The following is a 16,454-nucleotide window of genomic DNA, read 5'->3' on the forward strand; positions in this document are numbered from 1 at the left end:
TGTCTCATCCAACAAGCACTGTGAGCAACAAATGTGAGCCTTTCTCTCTCGACCCCCACGAGACGGTCCGAAATTACTTCGGGTAGCTTCGGAGAATCGAGAAAGAGGGCATGTGGCAGTTTGCCTTTGTCGACTTTCCGAAACTCTACGAGCTCACGTACGCGTGATTTGGCATAGTGTGAGAAAGTGCCTTCGGTGCAATTTTGGCATCTCTGTCAATTATGCCAAATCTGGCCACACTGCGGTCGCGCGAGAATCGTTTGTTACTTTTTTACGCATAGTTCGGTGCATCGATGTCAACGTTACTCACCGATGCGAACCGATCGTGCGTTCAACGTGGTCATCGCCATCGTCACCATCTTCGTCGCCTTTGTCACATCGTACAACATATAAGATGTTTCAGGTTATAAATGTGGAACATTCCTAGCAAACGAACCGTTCACCGATCGGGATGACTTCTACGTCATTCGATTTGCTTAATTCAGTACATTATTAATATGCATTTCATTATTTGCGGAAATTCGTTATTTTTGTTTAAACTTGTCGGAAAGTTGCAATAAAAACGTAAGGTTAAGTATATTTTGACAGGTTCACAGGTAGAAACAAATGATTGTCGTTACTGTGTTCATGGTGTATATTATAAATGTCAGGTAGTCAAATGCAAATTTGTTAAACATGTATGCATAAAAGTCATTTTTTTATGTACATACTATGCAGGAGTAGGTCAGGTAGACAGTATGTGCAGCAACAGTACAAAATATTGCCCCCCCCCCCCCCGGCTCCTAACCTAACCCAGACCTAACTCAGCTACAGATGTCTTAAAATTAACATATATGTTAATATACAATTATAAGGAATGTCATATTATTATATAATTAAAATTAAATAAAAATACTGTTTCACAATGGTCTTGTTTTATAGGACAAATAATGGTCGATTGGCTGTATAATTTCTGCACAGCAATTGGAAAGGTAGAGAAGATTATCGAGATTGATAAACCAACATTTTGTTGTAGAAAATATCACAGAGGCCATTTGAAAATTAATCACAGCATCAATTTTGAAGATCCCATTACTGATGCTTATACGAATTAAATTGAGACCACTTGGAGGCATGCCACACATTCTTTAATCTTTTTTATAACATTTAATACTATCAATATTTTATATTTTCAGGAAGGGTAACTTCATTGGATGCCTGAAATGTACCTAACAGGAAAATAGGGATTTATTCAATGAAATATTAGCAGAAGTAGCAGAAATTTCATTCAATACATGTTTAACAAACATGTAACGAATTTCCGCAAATAATGAAATGCATATTAATAATGTACTGAATCAGACAAATCGAATGACGTATAACTCACCCCGATCGGTGAACAGTCCGTTTGCTAGGAATATACCATATTTATATATGTTTACTTGACACGTTTTAAATACAAGCTTTAAGTACAAGGTTAAGATTGTTAAAAAAGCTCCAGGGCTGGAGGGAACTGGGTTTTTATAGTGTCATCTAGGAGGGAAGGGAAAGGTGGAACCTCGGATGTTAGTGCGTGGTTCCTTTAGGAAGCAGCCAGTCGATTCGTCGATTCATCATTGTCGTGTCTGGTTTGTTATCTGTTAAGGAAGAAGGTGCCCGTCATACCTTCATTATCAACGTCACGTCATCATTTCGCAAAAAAAAGATCATTGAAACCGTATGTAAAACAGTAAAAAATTCCGCAGGTACTTGCAGACACGAATCTGTCGAATCTTGGTCGCCAGCATCAGCAACATAGGTGCCGATACGACACCGGCAGACAATTCTCGCAGGAGCGTGAAAATCGGCAATGCAGATCCGCGCGAAACGAAAATCCGGAAGAGATATCGGTGTTGAATTTAGTGGACGGGGAGAGTTTGAGCTACAGTTTAGCGTTGATACGTGGCCGTGCGCCGACGCCGTGCAGCTCCATCACCGTACGGAACCAGAAGGACCAGAGTTCCGAATGGCCGATCGTGGCCGGTGAATTTCGCGCCGTGGTGGAATTGTCACGGGGTCCGAACAAATTGGAATTGGAGGCTGCCGGGCAAACGAAAAAGCTGCTTCTCGTCCACGAGCCCAGAACCACCAGATTACGCGTGACGCCGGTCTACGTGATTTTCTCCGGCGACGACGGACACTTCCAAGGTCCGAGCGGGGAGGATTGTTCGCCGGAGAGCGCCGCGACCAGGATAGGGCTCGGTGCCCGTCTTCTGCAGGCCCTTACCGCGGAAAAATTAAAGGAGGCGGGTTACGGAAGAAAAACGTTTCAATTGGAACGGGACTTGGACGGTCTGGAATGCTTGGTCATGCACAGTACGCTCGACGTCGAGAGGGCGCGCGCGATGAATCAGTGGGAACTCTGGAAACTGATCGCGGTGGAATTGTTGACCGGCCCTTTGTGGTCGAAGGATCGAAAGTATCTAGCGATTCTCTCTTGCACGAGGTATCAGGGCGCGCCGATTCTGCCCACTTACGAGGACACTCTCGCGAGGACGCAAGGTCACGCGGCCCTAGGCGGTGGCGGTTTGGCGTTGTACGGCTCGGCTTGCCTGCACACGTGGCCCACCTGCACGGCACAAGTGTTGCCGAGATTCCTCGACGCGACAGTCGTCGATACGGAACAGCTGATGGACGACAGCAATTACCGCGGCACGTACGGCGGCTGTCTAGCCACCACTCTCGGTTCGGTCCTCCACGAATTAGGCCACACGTTCGATCTCGGTCACACTCGCGAGGGAATAATGGGTCGGGGTTTCGACTACGTCAACCGGGTCTTCGTCAGCGCGTCTGGAGTCGACTTCATTCGTAATCCTGTTCTACGAAAAGATCCCCAGCACACGACGATCGCGTTGAGCAGACCGCTCAGCGTGACAGTTACGGTGCAAGAACCGTTTCCTCTGTTGAATAGTCCCCGAAGGAGTTGTTTGCTCTCCGCAACATCACGACCCTCGCCCTCTCAAAGCCCTCCGCGATTACTCGATAGAGTATCCACGCCCACTAGTCCGGGACTTAACAGATGCTTCACCAAGACCCCTCTACAATCCGTGTCGGAAGAAATTGCCTCTAATTCTCAGACAGACCGGACATTTTGGACGCCTTCGTGCGCGGCGTTCCTCGCTTATCATCGGTGGTTCAACAGCGAGATGGACGACATTCCCGCTTGTCACTATGATGATATCGAATACGATGGCAAAAGGTAAAATAATACTCTCCCCTTTAATCCTTTACAACCCGAATTATAAAATATAAATTGAAAGATAAATTTCAATTCCAACTGCACCCACCCTAGTGTGAGGTATTGTAAAATAGTTGCTGTATACTGCCCGTTTATAAACTATACTGTTACTTTAAAACTACAATTGATAAAATCGATTAAATCATAAAACTTGTAAATGATAAGTATGTGACTCAAGACTCCAGACAATTGCTAAAGAATGAAACAATCATCTTTTAATCTAATGATTATCTTGACTTGCGTCAGCTATTCTGAAACCAATTACGTAAGTCCGGGCTGTGACTGTAAATCTTCCTGCTTTGTTCTTTTACATTTACTTGCTTTCGTTCCACATTACTCGTAAGACAATAATACTTGTTTTTACGACAGGAACGTTGTACGATCACGTTTCGGAGTACGGGTGATAGAGCTTAGAGAAACGTCGGCGGAGACAGTGGTTGGGTCCCGGCAATTTCCGGGGTCACGACCACCCTTGGAAGCATTAGTTCCACCAGCTCCGCCACATTGTCTTACCGCCCTGACTCTCGTCGCCGAGGATTCAGCCGGCAACGTGCTCAAACACCCTCTTCCGACGGCATTCTGAAGTTCCGTGCTTGCCTTATTGTGGCACGGTTTTGGTATTTTGGCATGGTGGAATTGTCACGGGGCCCGAACAAATGATTTTCTCCGGCGACGACGGATACTTTCAAGGTCCGCGCAGGGAGGATCGTTCGCTGGAGAGCGCCGCGACCAGGATAGGGCTCAGTGCCCGACTCCCGTAGAGAAATTAAGGGAGGCTGAAGTTCCGTGCTTACCGTATTTTGGCACGGTTTTGAACCTTCAATTCGAACGAAGCCAAACTCAGAATCCAATATATATTTGCCTCGTAAATTGTCGATACTTGGTAAAACTATATTTCGTGAACACGCTATGTTAGGAAACAAATTTACCACTTTTGACTAGTTCCCATGGAAACTGTTACAATAGTGCTTTCTACGCCTAGCGCAGAGAGGATCGTGTTTAGACAAACTCTTCGCTACTATACGATATGACATTGTATGCGTGCGTATATGCATTTGTATGCGTGTGTTAGAAAGGTAGATGCATGCAGAACCTCGTAAACTAATCAGAGTTTTATACAATCTTATGAATCCTACATCTCAGAGATTATTATTATTATTACAATATCTTTCGTAAATATCATCCCGATCGTAGCTTTCCGTGGAAAACCTAGATATATCGACTGAATTTGTACGTGTGACGGACGCATGTATGAACGTAGATAATAATCATCTAGCAAAAGAAGAAACGCTGTAGCTCTGGCATTGTAATCTGTTGTCTACGACTTTGTAAAAATGCGATAAAATTACAGAACAATGCAACTGCCAGATACACGTGTATGTACAGTGTAGGTATCATAGGATTTACTTTGATAAATATTTCCAATCGACAAATATACTATTTACTAAGTAATTCACGCCTATAAAAACAAGGACTCGAATTAACTAGAATGCCTTATCGGTGATAATAACATGTAGGCATAGTAAAAAGTACAAGTTAACTCAAAAGAAAACCATGCATTGAAGCGATGTTAAATGCTCTTGAAACACATACACACCACGTTATACGTATAAACATATCACGATTGTGTTACGATTTTCGTCACTGCCATTATCACCGACTTAATATACATCTTATCGTAATATGTAGATGATTCATTCTGATTGACACGCTGTGCGTGGCTATCAACTATTTTGGAAGACGATCCTGAAATATTAATGAAAATTCTGTGGACAATTCTGTGGGCCAACGAATCATGTTTTACAAATAACGGCATCATTAATCGTCATAATCAACATCATTGGTCTGTGGAAAATCCACACTGGATACGGGAACGTAATTTTCAAGTTCAAATTAGTGTGAATGTCTGGTGCAGAATTTTACATGGCTATCTAATCGGACTATATTTTATCGAAAGAAGCTTAACAGGGCAGTGATATCTTAACTTCCTGCTAGAAGAATTCCCAGGCTTATTAGATAATATCAAATATCAAAAACAGCATGTGTTTATAACAAGATGGATGCCCTGCCCACAATGCGCGCATAGTTCGTCAATATCTCGATTTTAAGTTCGGAAATCGTTGGATAGGAACACATGGTCCAATTTGTTGGCCACTGCGTTCTCCAGATATATTCCCTTTAGATTTTTGTCGTTGGGAACATCTGCAGTCCATTGTTTACGAAAGACCAATTAACAACGTTCAAGAACTCCGCGAACGTGTAACACATTCATCTAATAACATAGATCGAAATGTGTTAATTGATGTGACAACTAAAAGTGTAGTGAAGAGAGCAGAGTTCTGTGTTGTAGAAGATGGATTCCAGTTTGAACATAGGTTGTAACATAATTTTGTCACAAGTTCAATTTATTTCATTTACGTATGTCGTTTGTGCTTATAAATGATTTCATAAATTATTGTTGTATCTATTGTTGAGTTATTATGAACTGGATTATCTAAACCTTCAAGATTCATCCTCTTAGCCGACCTGGTACCCTTGTTTTCGTTGAATTTATTTAATGATATAATTATTTGAAATAAACTTATCAATTTGGCGATTGATGTATTCTAAAATAAATCAATTTTCATCTTTGATCGTTTTTGCTAATTGAACTCAATTTTCTCAGTTCAAGGTCATCCGAAGATCATATTATACCAGATCGTTGAATTCGTTTTAACACAAGCTATAATAATATGAAGTGAAAAATATGCAATGTTGTTTAAAAAAATCAAGGTGACCTCGATTTCGTATTGAAAAAATAATTTTTACGGGTTCAGGACGCCAAGGCCATGATGGGGCACGCTATTCGGGACCAGAGCCTCCCTTTGAACCCTCAACCGACACACTACCCGGTCAATCTCCTTGGGGGTGATCTTCAGCTCCTAGGACCATATGGTTTGGCTGGGTTCCAGGACTCGCGAGGAGGTGGTATCCCATTCCGGTTGGCACCCGGGAATAGGGATGATACTACTTCCTCTAAAAACTGAAGGTCCGGGTTCTCCGTCAGAGAGGCAGCCCATGGATGAAGCTTGTCCATAACAAGCTTATATGGGTGCCCTCACGGATAAATATTGAGCTCCCTGAGGAGATCCTCACATGCCAGTGCCTTAACATCTCGGATGGTGCACTTGAGTACTCTACACTCCACATTAAAGTTATGCAATTCTTTAAATCTTACATAAAGCTACCTAAGAGGATTAATCTATAGAGTGGGGTGTTATAGTAAGCTGAGATTTTTCATTCCACCGCAAGCGGCGTTGAGGTAGGAATTCTTTAAATCCTTGCACCACTGCCTAGAGAACAGCTAGTAATAATTGTAGATACAGCGTATTAACATTCCCTAGTGATTATTTTAAGTTTCTAATAGTGTTAACTAAATGGAGCTATCGTAATAGTGCCTATGTTGAAACTGCACAATTAAGTTAATATTAAAGATAAATACTAAATGACATCTACGACACGAAATAATACTAGTTATTATTCAAAAAAGTACATCATTGCAATTTATACTAATATCATGTAAAAAATGTCTAGTAAACATATATTGTAAACTTTTCAAGTTATTATCTTAAAATTGTTTTAAGTATTAATTAAATAAAATTACATAGTTGGAGTTTACGTTAAAAGTTACTTTAAGATAATATCCATTTAGTAAGAAATAATATAATTTAACTGAAAGATTACATATACCGAATTTGCAACTTACTAAAATTATATTCCATATAGATTTATATTTTACTCAATCTCCTATCGTGATAAGCATTATCTGAGATACGTATAACTGTTATTTTAACAGTTTTTTTGAATTAATTATTAACACATAAGAAATAAAATCCCTAAGAAATAATACTAATCACTCGTAAGAAACGTATCTAATAGAATTAGTTACCCTGTGAGAGTCCCAAAGTATGTTCTTCGTTTTGCTTTATTTTTTTGAAAGTCAAAATTTCCATGAAAGTGAGCAACATAGGCATCAGTTGTTGTATTTTTTTAAGTTTAGGACATCATTAAGTGCTATATTTGCCTGTGGTTGAAGCACATCTAACAGAGTAAATAGCGATAAAAATGTTTTTAATACGATTATGATCGAATTATGTCTGTTTAACAGCAAATTGAACGTCACAGATTTTTTCGGCAGGTTGTGTTGTAACGCAATTTAATTTCTCTGTTAAATCAGGACAAGTAACATGGAAAAAGACGAAGTAATTTGTATTTCATCTGACGATGAAGGAACTGGGAAGGTTTGTGTTTTGCTGTACTGGAAGATGTCTGGTTGTTTTGTTTGTAGTTTATAAATGTTGAATGATCTCTTATAATTCGATTGATTTTCCAGTAGTAACAAGCTAGAAAGTTGGAATGCTCAGAAACTTGTATATCATTAATTGTTACAGGATGAAAGCAACAGCAAACAATGGGAAAGTCAATGTGACTCTCATGTAAAAATGGAAGTTCTGCCAAATGAAGATGAAGGGATAGTAACTTGTGGGCGAAAAAGAAAAGCTTTTGAAATAAGTAATGGTGCTAATAATGGCCCTGAAAAGATTACAAAAGTATTGTTGCGCAGAGTAGACGAAAATGTTGAATTTCCTAATGTGGAGAAGAGTTCCAATGGATTCAAAAGTATACAGAAAAATAAACCGGAAACACCAACGCTAAAACCACAATTGATTATAAAAGAGAAAAGATCGTTTTCACCTGTGGGACAGGACATATTTCCCATGTTCCTTAGTTTGTGTTTGCAAAAGGACCGTTCGGAAGATATGAAAATTATCACAAACAAGTTAAAAAGATGTTACGACCAGTTAGATCCGGCATACGCGAATTCTGAAGCTTTCACAACGTTTTTGAATGAGAAAAGGCACGATATCATGAATAGTACAAATAAATTATATGTGTACATCAAAGAAGTGATGAGTGAAATGAAAAACAGACGTAGAAGAGTTTCGACGTTATCGTTAAATGGCAAGAACTGTACTTCTAGCACGAGCAAATTGGAGAATAGGAATCAAAACATACCAACTACGTCGTGTTCGAGTGCAACAAATACGAATAGTAGTGCAATGTGTGACGCTCGTATGGGAGAAACTAATGAAAATAACAAAGTAGATCTAGAGAAGTACGATGCTACGCAAAAGAAAATTAAACTAATATTAAAAGCAATGGAGAAGTGTGAAAAGTATATTAAAAAGTTGGAAGAATCGGAAATAAATTTTGACGATGAAAATAATAGTAGTTATATAAAATTAGAAAGGTATAGGTATAAAATGGTGGAACTTTATAACAAACTCTGCGAATACACTGGAGATAATGCCGATGCGGGACGACAGTACCTACGACCAAAGCACTTTAGTACAACTGCAATCGTTGCTGTAGATCATGCTATCACAAGCTTCATTAATTCTAAAATATCTAAGAGGAATAAACTTAAGAAAGTCGGTGTTTATACGGACGCGCTGATCTTTCCAGACTATAGTGACATTCTACATTGTGTCGCGAAATGCAACGAATTGCATAATTTAAAGTTGGACAATAAAAAACAGCAACAGATCGGTAAGTTGGTAGAATTATACTCGAATTCTCCGTCAGTTGCAATTTCACGTAGTTTTGCTTATGTCCTGTTGCAGCAAAAAAGGCGTTTATCGAATTGGGAGAATTTTTGCAACGCTCCCGTCGTAACGATTACTGGGACACGTTTTCTTTGTTTTTGGAAGAGAAAGATGACGATCCTGCCTTGAAGGACGCAGAGTTAGCTAACAAATTAATGCAGAATAAGATAGAGGGTGAAAAACGATTGACAAATATATTTCAGGAGTACGTGAAGAAACAGGAAGAGGTAAAAGAACTAAATATTATGGGTAGTAGTTCGTCATCGTCCGAGAATGACGAAGAGAAAGAGGATAGTTCGGATAATGATAAGAAAGAAAGTAACAATGAAACTGACGATGTCAACGAAGACGATGTAAGCTCAAGGACGGATGTAGATGCAGTTAGTTCGGAGGAAGAAGAAATTAGTTTACGCGGTGCTAAAGTTGACGAAAATAACACCAGTACAAGTGACAAAGGCAGCGTAAAAGGATCCGATGTCGACATTATAGAGGTAAAGGAAAAATGTCAAACGGACGTCAACGATACGTTAAAGGATGCCGATGACGATAACATAAAGTCAAGAAACGCTGACGATGTTGTAAACATTCCTAATTGTAAAAGTAACCCTGAGCCACGGTCGCTAAATAAAAATGATGCAACACCATTGCTTAATATTTTATCTACCAAGGTAGCTAATAAAATCCTTATTGATAGAGTAAAAGGTTAGTGTACAACCGTAATATCGATGAAAATGAATTAATCGTCAAATAAATAAAAGGAAGCATTTAGATTTTATGTATGTGTGTTGTAGAGGATGAACCTAATGTTATGATTGAAGAGTCAAAGGATAATATACCATTAGAAGAAAAGCCATTGTTACGAGTACGTTCGTTTGCTAAGCCTCCTACAACATGGGAAGATGTACACGAGAAAGTAGATAACTCGTCGGCAGAGAAAAGTACGTTAATTAACAACGGCATTATAGATCTAACGAAGGAAACACTCAGTCAGAGTCCTAACATGACAAAATGCACAACGATCCAAATTGGATCGAAAATACTTCCTATCGTGAAAGGCCAAATTAAAACATTGGTTATACCAGCAGGTAAAAATATAATTAAGGTAAAAAACATTACAAACAATTATGTGAGGCTGAATTCCCAAGATATCGATTCAAATAATGCAGCAAAATTACAGAAAGGTCAAGCTGCATCATCGCTGCACGGGATAGTAGGTATAAATAAAAATTCTACGGTCGTTCGTCTGCCATCTAATCAGTTTAGTAATCAGCAAATGAACTCTAATAATCAAGGAAACTATTTATTAACGAAACAAAACAGCTCAGTCATACGAATCCCTCAATCTAATCAAACTATATTCTTAACTACAAAACAAAACGAAAGTATCGTTAATTCTTCAACATCGAATTCGTCTAAATCAAAATCCACATGACTCGAACAAAAATTAAACTCGATTCATCTCGATCATTGTTACGCAAAATCGTTAACGGATGACAGATGACCAACTAATTATAATATCAGTAGATAAACTAATAATTTTTTTACACACGATTTGAAATTTAACAACACTGTATCGATAAATTAATATGTTACACTTAATAAATTTTTTATAAACACGTCGAATATTATTTATAAATTTTGATTGTTAAAGCTGTACGTTTTGATGTTATTTCTTCACAATTCTGTCCCTGTTACTTTCAAGAATATTATCCATTATCACTTTTGTTAAAAGAAACTCCGGTTCCGTAAGTCTTTCTACGATATCGAAGTGATCGACGTTTTCGCGGAGCAAAACATATTGGACATTATCCACTATTGTAACAAGTTTCTAGAAGAAAAAAAAGCAAAATTAATCGTTGATTACGTAAAAAAATGAGTGTGAAAATCACAGTACGCGTGGGTGGGAATACCTGAGCGCATTTACGTGATTCATTGATAAATATTGGAGTGTCGCATTCTCCATTAGTGACGATTACTTTCAAATCTTGAATGGGTTTGATGTTGGTTGTATCCACGATAGCAAAACTATACGCGTCGATTTCGTCTCTAAAACATGTAAAAATTGAAACGTATAATAAACGAAGAATTGTATTACGATTTACAAATATAGATAATTTATAAATAACACGCAGAGACTTACTTCGTTAGCTTCAAAGCGTCGTTGATAGTAGTATCGAGTAAGGGTTTCAAATCATAAATACCACCGATTAGGACGATACCTTTTAACAGATTTAAGTATCTTTGTTTCGCCATTTTCTCCATCCACGATACATCGAATAAAAGACTCACTGCCAAATGTGCACCAGCACTATGACCGACGATCCATACGCTCCTGCGTGAAGTCGTTTCACTGTTACATCGCAAATCAAGTAAACTGTTCTTTGTTTAACGATGTATACTCACCGTGGCATACTACCGCGACTCGAAGCTGATTTTAATATCTCTTCGATCGCCAATTTGATCTGTGATATTATATCTTTAAGCTTGACTAAAATATACATGTCACTGATATAATATTAATTTCGTATGTCAAAATAAACAGAATAGAAAAAGTCGGAGAATTTACCTTGCGGACATAAATCGTAACCAACAGTTATAACTTTAATTCCTCTCGCGACAAATACAGGCGCCGCGAACGATGCAATTTCTTTGCTACCTTCTTGCCAATAACCACCATGAATAAATATCAATATTGGTGCATCTGAAATAATCGACATTTTGTTGACCAGCAGACAAATATAAATTAAAGTGTCGCGATCGTTTTAAGGGGTAAGACCACTGTAAAATCCTGAAATAAAGCGTTTTTTTGATGGATGGAAAAATAGGAGGATAATAATATTCAAGAACGTTATTAACCATGTCGTTAAGTGTTAAAAAAAAGAGTATTTATTCAAAAATAATGCAAAATAACGACGCTGGAGCCATCCTCGCGAGGCGTGTTGAATTTGAGGCGCTCTGACGCAAATTTGTATTTGGGAAAAAAACAAAAAATTTCCTCTTAATCTACATGAGTATAGCTAAAGAAATACGTAAATAATGTTAATTTTAATTTTATTGACAAATGGTGGCCCCATTTTTTGTACAAAATTGAACTTTCTACTTCAAATGCTCGCCAATCACACAAAAATTAGTGTTTCAAAAATCCCCAACGTATTTCTCTGGCTATACACATGTAGATTAAGAGAAAATTTTTTACTTTTTTCCAGATACAAATCTGCATCGCGAGAATGGCTCCAGCGTCGTCACTTTACACTATTTTTGAATAAATATTCTTTTTTATAATACTTGACGTCACGATTTATAACATTCTTGTTTATAACATCCATCCAAAAAAAAAAACGCTTTATTTCAGGATATTACAGTGATCTTACCCCTCAAGAAAACATTTTGTTATATTAAAAAAGATGGATACTAGCTAGCCTTATATTTATTGTAGTCGAACAACTAGAATGAATTGTTTTACGGTTAATTGTTAAAAGTATACGTACCTTCGGGTAAATCGGTCCCATATATGTCATACTTAGCTCGGTCTGTAGTTCCATACGGAACATCGAGTTTGCATTTTAAGGTTTTACGAGCATTTTTCGTAACTGCAAAAATACGTAAATTCGTGTGATCGTGAAATATAATCTATCATCCTAAGTTACCTTTTGCAGCGAATGCGAAGTAGTGTTCCAATAATTTAATTTGCTCAAATCTTCGACTCCACCTGCTCGGAGTGTAATTTACTTCGTGATCCTGAGCAAACAGTATTTCAAGAAAAAGGCCAATGTTGGTAGAAGTAATTTAATTAATACTTACAGAAATTGACATTTTCGATCGACGACTGTATAATTACGATGCAATTTTAAACAAGAACCAGATATTTACTTCGCTCACCATGCGTCTTCGGATCTCCGACGATTTGACAAAATGGTTTTTGTAAAATGTCGGATGAATGAAAAGATTCCACGGTTGTGGATATCTATTTTAAGATAAGACTGACATGTGTAATTTGTAATGTAAATATAATGTGATAAAAGCCTCATTATTGTTCGTTAAAGTAGGCCTTTGTTCTTGAAAATTTTCACTTTACAGTTTTATTATAAACATATACGTAATGATTACAGTGTTTATGTCCAATATTGTCTGCATTTATAGTAAATCTTTAAAGAGAAATCAAGAATGAAAAACCCATTTTGACGAACGGTACGAGGCTCTTATCACTCTACAGTGGACAAAATTTCTATAAGAATACTACTATTTTGTATAAAAATGGTATAGAATTTTGATAATATTTAAAAAAAAAAAGATAAGAAATAATTAAAGAATAATAGAAAGCATTTATTTCCGTTATGAACAAAGTATTATTTTAAATCTGTTTCAAGAAACTAAATTTATAGTGTTAGTATATTTCTCCAATGTTGATTTTTCGATTTGTCTTTAATGTCGTTTTTCTATTATGTTTAGAGCGAAGGAACGCAAGACTATTTCGTAAGTGGAAAATTTTGTTTATTTAAATCACTCTTGCGTCTTCTTAGCGTTATGTATTGTTGCGTTGTTTTGTTGAAAAATAATACTGTCTTCACGATTTTCTTCAATAAAACGAATAAAAATGTATTCAAAAAATGCATATTTACGGTTGCGTTTATTTTTATTTCCTCGTTAGAATTTAAGACTTATCGTCGCGGCATTTTGATACAAGAGGAATTATTTTCAATATTACTATGTGAGTATTATAAAATCTTTTATTTCAATTTCAATATTCACTCGTTATAAGATAGGAATAATGTTTCTTGTATTTGTGATGAAATCCTGCTTTTATACGAATTTCATCCTTACTTCGGTCGATATTTTAATATTTCTGTTTCTAAAATGAGAACACGCGAGTTTATTATTATTGTACGGCAATGATACTCCAATGTTCATAAGATTTTCACACGATACTAACATATATTTATAGAACGAACGAACTTTTACAGTAAGTCATCGTGTTCTTATAGAAATTTCATCCACTGTATTTACGAAGAAACTAAAGAAATGTATATAATATACATATACTATATAATATGATTATTTAGCTATAGAATTAGATTCAGACAATTTATACTAATCAGATATTATACTTTATATTTTTATATCATTTCATTTCTCATTTTAGTTTTTAGTCATATTTTTTCATCGGTATTTTATGTTTCTTTTTATGGTAAGAGTTTTCTTTGCATCTAAAATCTCTTAAAATATCTAAAATATCTTAAATTTTTAATCTAAAATTTCCTTTTTTTACAGAAATTATTAGTTCGTTCCACTGTTTTAGTTGCAGATAATCATACTGCATCGAAAAAGATAAATTTGAGTCGAACGAAATCGAAATACGTACTATTTTAATTTTGGTCGCGCAACACCACTTTTTAGACCACTAAGGCACGCGACAACTAAACCAGCTTACTGACTGATCACATTAGGCTTTTATATGTAGAATCAATATACCAATCATATTATATAAAAAGATGCAAAGATAAATTTGCGTTGAAAGAAATTTAATAAGATTTTAATTTTGGCTATGCAGCTTCGCTTTCCAGGCTACTCTGTGCACTGCTACAGACCACTAAGCGTGCGAACGACTAAACCAGCTTATTGCCTGTTCCCGTTAGTCCTTTTTATGTAGAATACCTTGACGCAAACACGTGATTCGTTGCTAAACTCAGGAGTATCGCATTCTCCATCGGTCACGATAACTTTCAGTTCTTGAATGGGTTTGCCATTTGTTGCATCGATGATAATAGAACTATATGCATCGATTTAGTCTCTAAAGTACGTAAAAATTGAAATTTGCATTGAACGAAGCATTGTGTTAATTATAATCTACAAATATAGATAATTTATAAATCAACAAAGTGACTTCGTAAGCTTAAAGCATTGGTACTGTTAACTTTTTAACAGATTCAAGATTCCTCGTTCTGCCATTTTGTTCAGCCATGACACTTTTGGGCAAATCGGCTCCGAACACGTCCTATTTAGTTTGGTGTTGCCAAATTTTTACAAACGTAGAACACACGAGACACTTTATGGCTTTATATTTTTAATTCAAAAATAGTTTAAAAGAAAGAAAAGAAACAAAACAAATATAAAGAATATTTAACAATAGTTGCAGAGAATAGTTTTGGTCACACGGTTACAAAAGTCTTTTAGCTTTCCAATGCAGAGCAGTACCGCGGATCATTTTTATCTGCGATGAGATGTTTTTACAGGCAAGGACTAATTAAAATAAAAAACGTAATAAACACATAAACAGTTGCAATATCATATACTTTTACAACTGTTTGTGTACGCGTAAAAAATTCCCATTATGTATCGAAGATAATTTTATTATATCGACGCTAACTTTTATTGAAAGAATCAAATCAAAATTTTTAAATATACATAGTCTATAGTTTATACAACGTGTTCGGCCATCTCTGGGAAAAATTTCAATGGGAGATTCTAGAGGCCAAAATAAGACGAAAATCAAGAATATCAATTTCTTAACTGAGGCTTCATTAAAAAATTATTAAAAAATTAAATTAAAAAATTCCAAATCATTTTGAAAAAATTATTTTTGGTTGCGGGACACAATTACAATCATTTTTGGTGAATACACATACTCCCGAAATCCTACGCAGTTTCGAGAAAAAAATTCCTTACCGAAAATATAATTTCCGGTCAGAAATGGTACCCCGAAATTTCATGCGAATCTTTAAAACGTCATAACTTCTGAACGGATTGGACGATTTTAATGTTTCAAAAAGCAATCAACGCGTATATTAGTGGAGAATACGTAGAAATTCTAAAAATATTAGAAAAGTTACTCCTTGACCCCGTAAAATTAGAAAAACCCCATAAAAGTGGTCCAATTACACTGCCATAACTCTTACAATAGTGACTATATTTCAATGAAACTTTTTTCTGAAATAGAGCTCATGGGTACCTACAAAAAAGTGTTAAACAACTTTTCTCTAGGGCGTCAAACAAAATGACTAAAAATCAAAAATGAATTTTTAAGAAAAATCGACAGGGGGTAGGTGCCTAAATTTTTCGGCCAAACACCGTGTATAGAATATAGAAACAATAAATTGTAGAAGTATGAAAAATGATTAGTTTTCAATATATTGCTTAAAGAAATATAAAGCATTAAAATATTTTGCAAAAATGTTTAGACGGTTAAATTCATTATTAAAAGGTACATAGTATTTGTTTGAACAACTTTCTTTTAGGTTTCGTCGTTTTCGAGATATTGAGGAAAGTGTGTTTTCTATCCCCAAAAAATTACACTAATTAAGAAATTGTGATAAACAAATATAAGAAAAATGTAAACCGAAGAAGAATGGAGCACACAGGGCTATTGCAGCATTTATAAACGCGCCTTCTTTTTTTTTATATCCAAACCTCAAGTCCGATGAAATTTCAACATTAAATATCTTTATAAATAAAGCCCATTCGCCCAAACCGTCGAACATGATTAATCATTTTCGGTCTAGATTCACAAAAAAATGTTTGACTAAAATCGGACATCCAAAGTCCGTAACTTCTCCTTC

General features: G+C 36.4%; 3 protein-coding genes across 4 annotated transcripts; 2 read left to right on the forward strand and 1 right to left on the reverse strand.

Annotated features, from left to right (window-relative positions):
* Nucleotides 1–144: 144 nt before the first annotated feature.
* LOC143349765 (uncharacterized) lies at nt 145–6,443 on the forward strand. Its single transcript, XM_076781274.1, has 3 exons — nt 145–403; nt 1,725–3,217; nt 3,626–6,443. Exons 1-3 carry the CDS (start codon nt 395–397, stop codon nt 3,837–3,839), a joined length of 1,716 nt encoding a protein of 571 aa, XP_076637389.1. The 5' UTR covers nt 145–394; the 3' UTR covers nt 3,840–6,443.
* Nucleotides 6,444–7,169: 726 nt separating this feature from the next.
* Nucleotides 7,170–10,517, forward strand: Daxx (Daxx-like protein). Of its 2 annotated transcripts, none has more exons than XM_076779232.1 (5): nt 7,170–7,344; nt 7,434–7,536; nt 7,687–8,845; nt 8,920–9,603; nt 9,693–10,517. In XM_076779232.1, the coding sequence occupies exons 2-5, from the start codon at nt 7,483–7,485 to the stop codon at nt 10,331–10,333; spliced, it is 2,538 nt and encodes an 845-aa protein (XP_076635347.1). In that variant the 5' UTR covers nt 7,170–7,344; nt 7,434–7,482; the 3' UTR covers nt 10,334–10,517. The 2 variants fall into 2 exon arrangements, with proteins under 2 accessions (XP_076635347.1, XP_076635348.1); XM_076779233.1 differs by having other exon boundaries at nt 7,473–7,536.
* On the reverse strand, nt 10,183–14,485 carry Kfase (kynurenine formamidase). The gene is made up of 9 exons (XM_076779585.1): nt 14,257–14,485; nt 12,703–12,865; nt 12,549–12,639; nt 12,390–12,491; nt 11,468–11,602; nt 11,305–11,389; nt 11,042–11,233; nt 10,812–10,947; nt 10,183–10,729 (listed from the first exon to the last, which is right to left on the reverse strand). Exons 2-9 carry the CDS (start codon nt 12,712–12,714, stop codon nt 10,568–10,570), a joined length of 915 nt encoding a protein of 304 aa, XP_076635700.1. The 5' UTR covers nt 12,715–12,865; nt 14,257–14,485; the 3' UTR covers nt 10,183–10,567.
* Nucleotides 14,486–16,454: the final 1,969 nt, after the last annotated feature.

Source organism: Colletes latitarsis, chromosome 2 (genome assembly GCF_051014445.1).
Source record: "Colletes latitarsis isolate SP2378_abdomen chromosome 2, iyColLati1, whole genome shotgun sequence".
In the NCBI taxonomy this organism is placed as follows: Eukaryota; Metazoa; Arthropoda; class Insecta; order Hymenoptera; family Colletidae; genus Colletes; species Colletes latitarsis.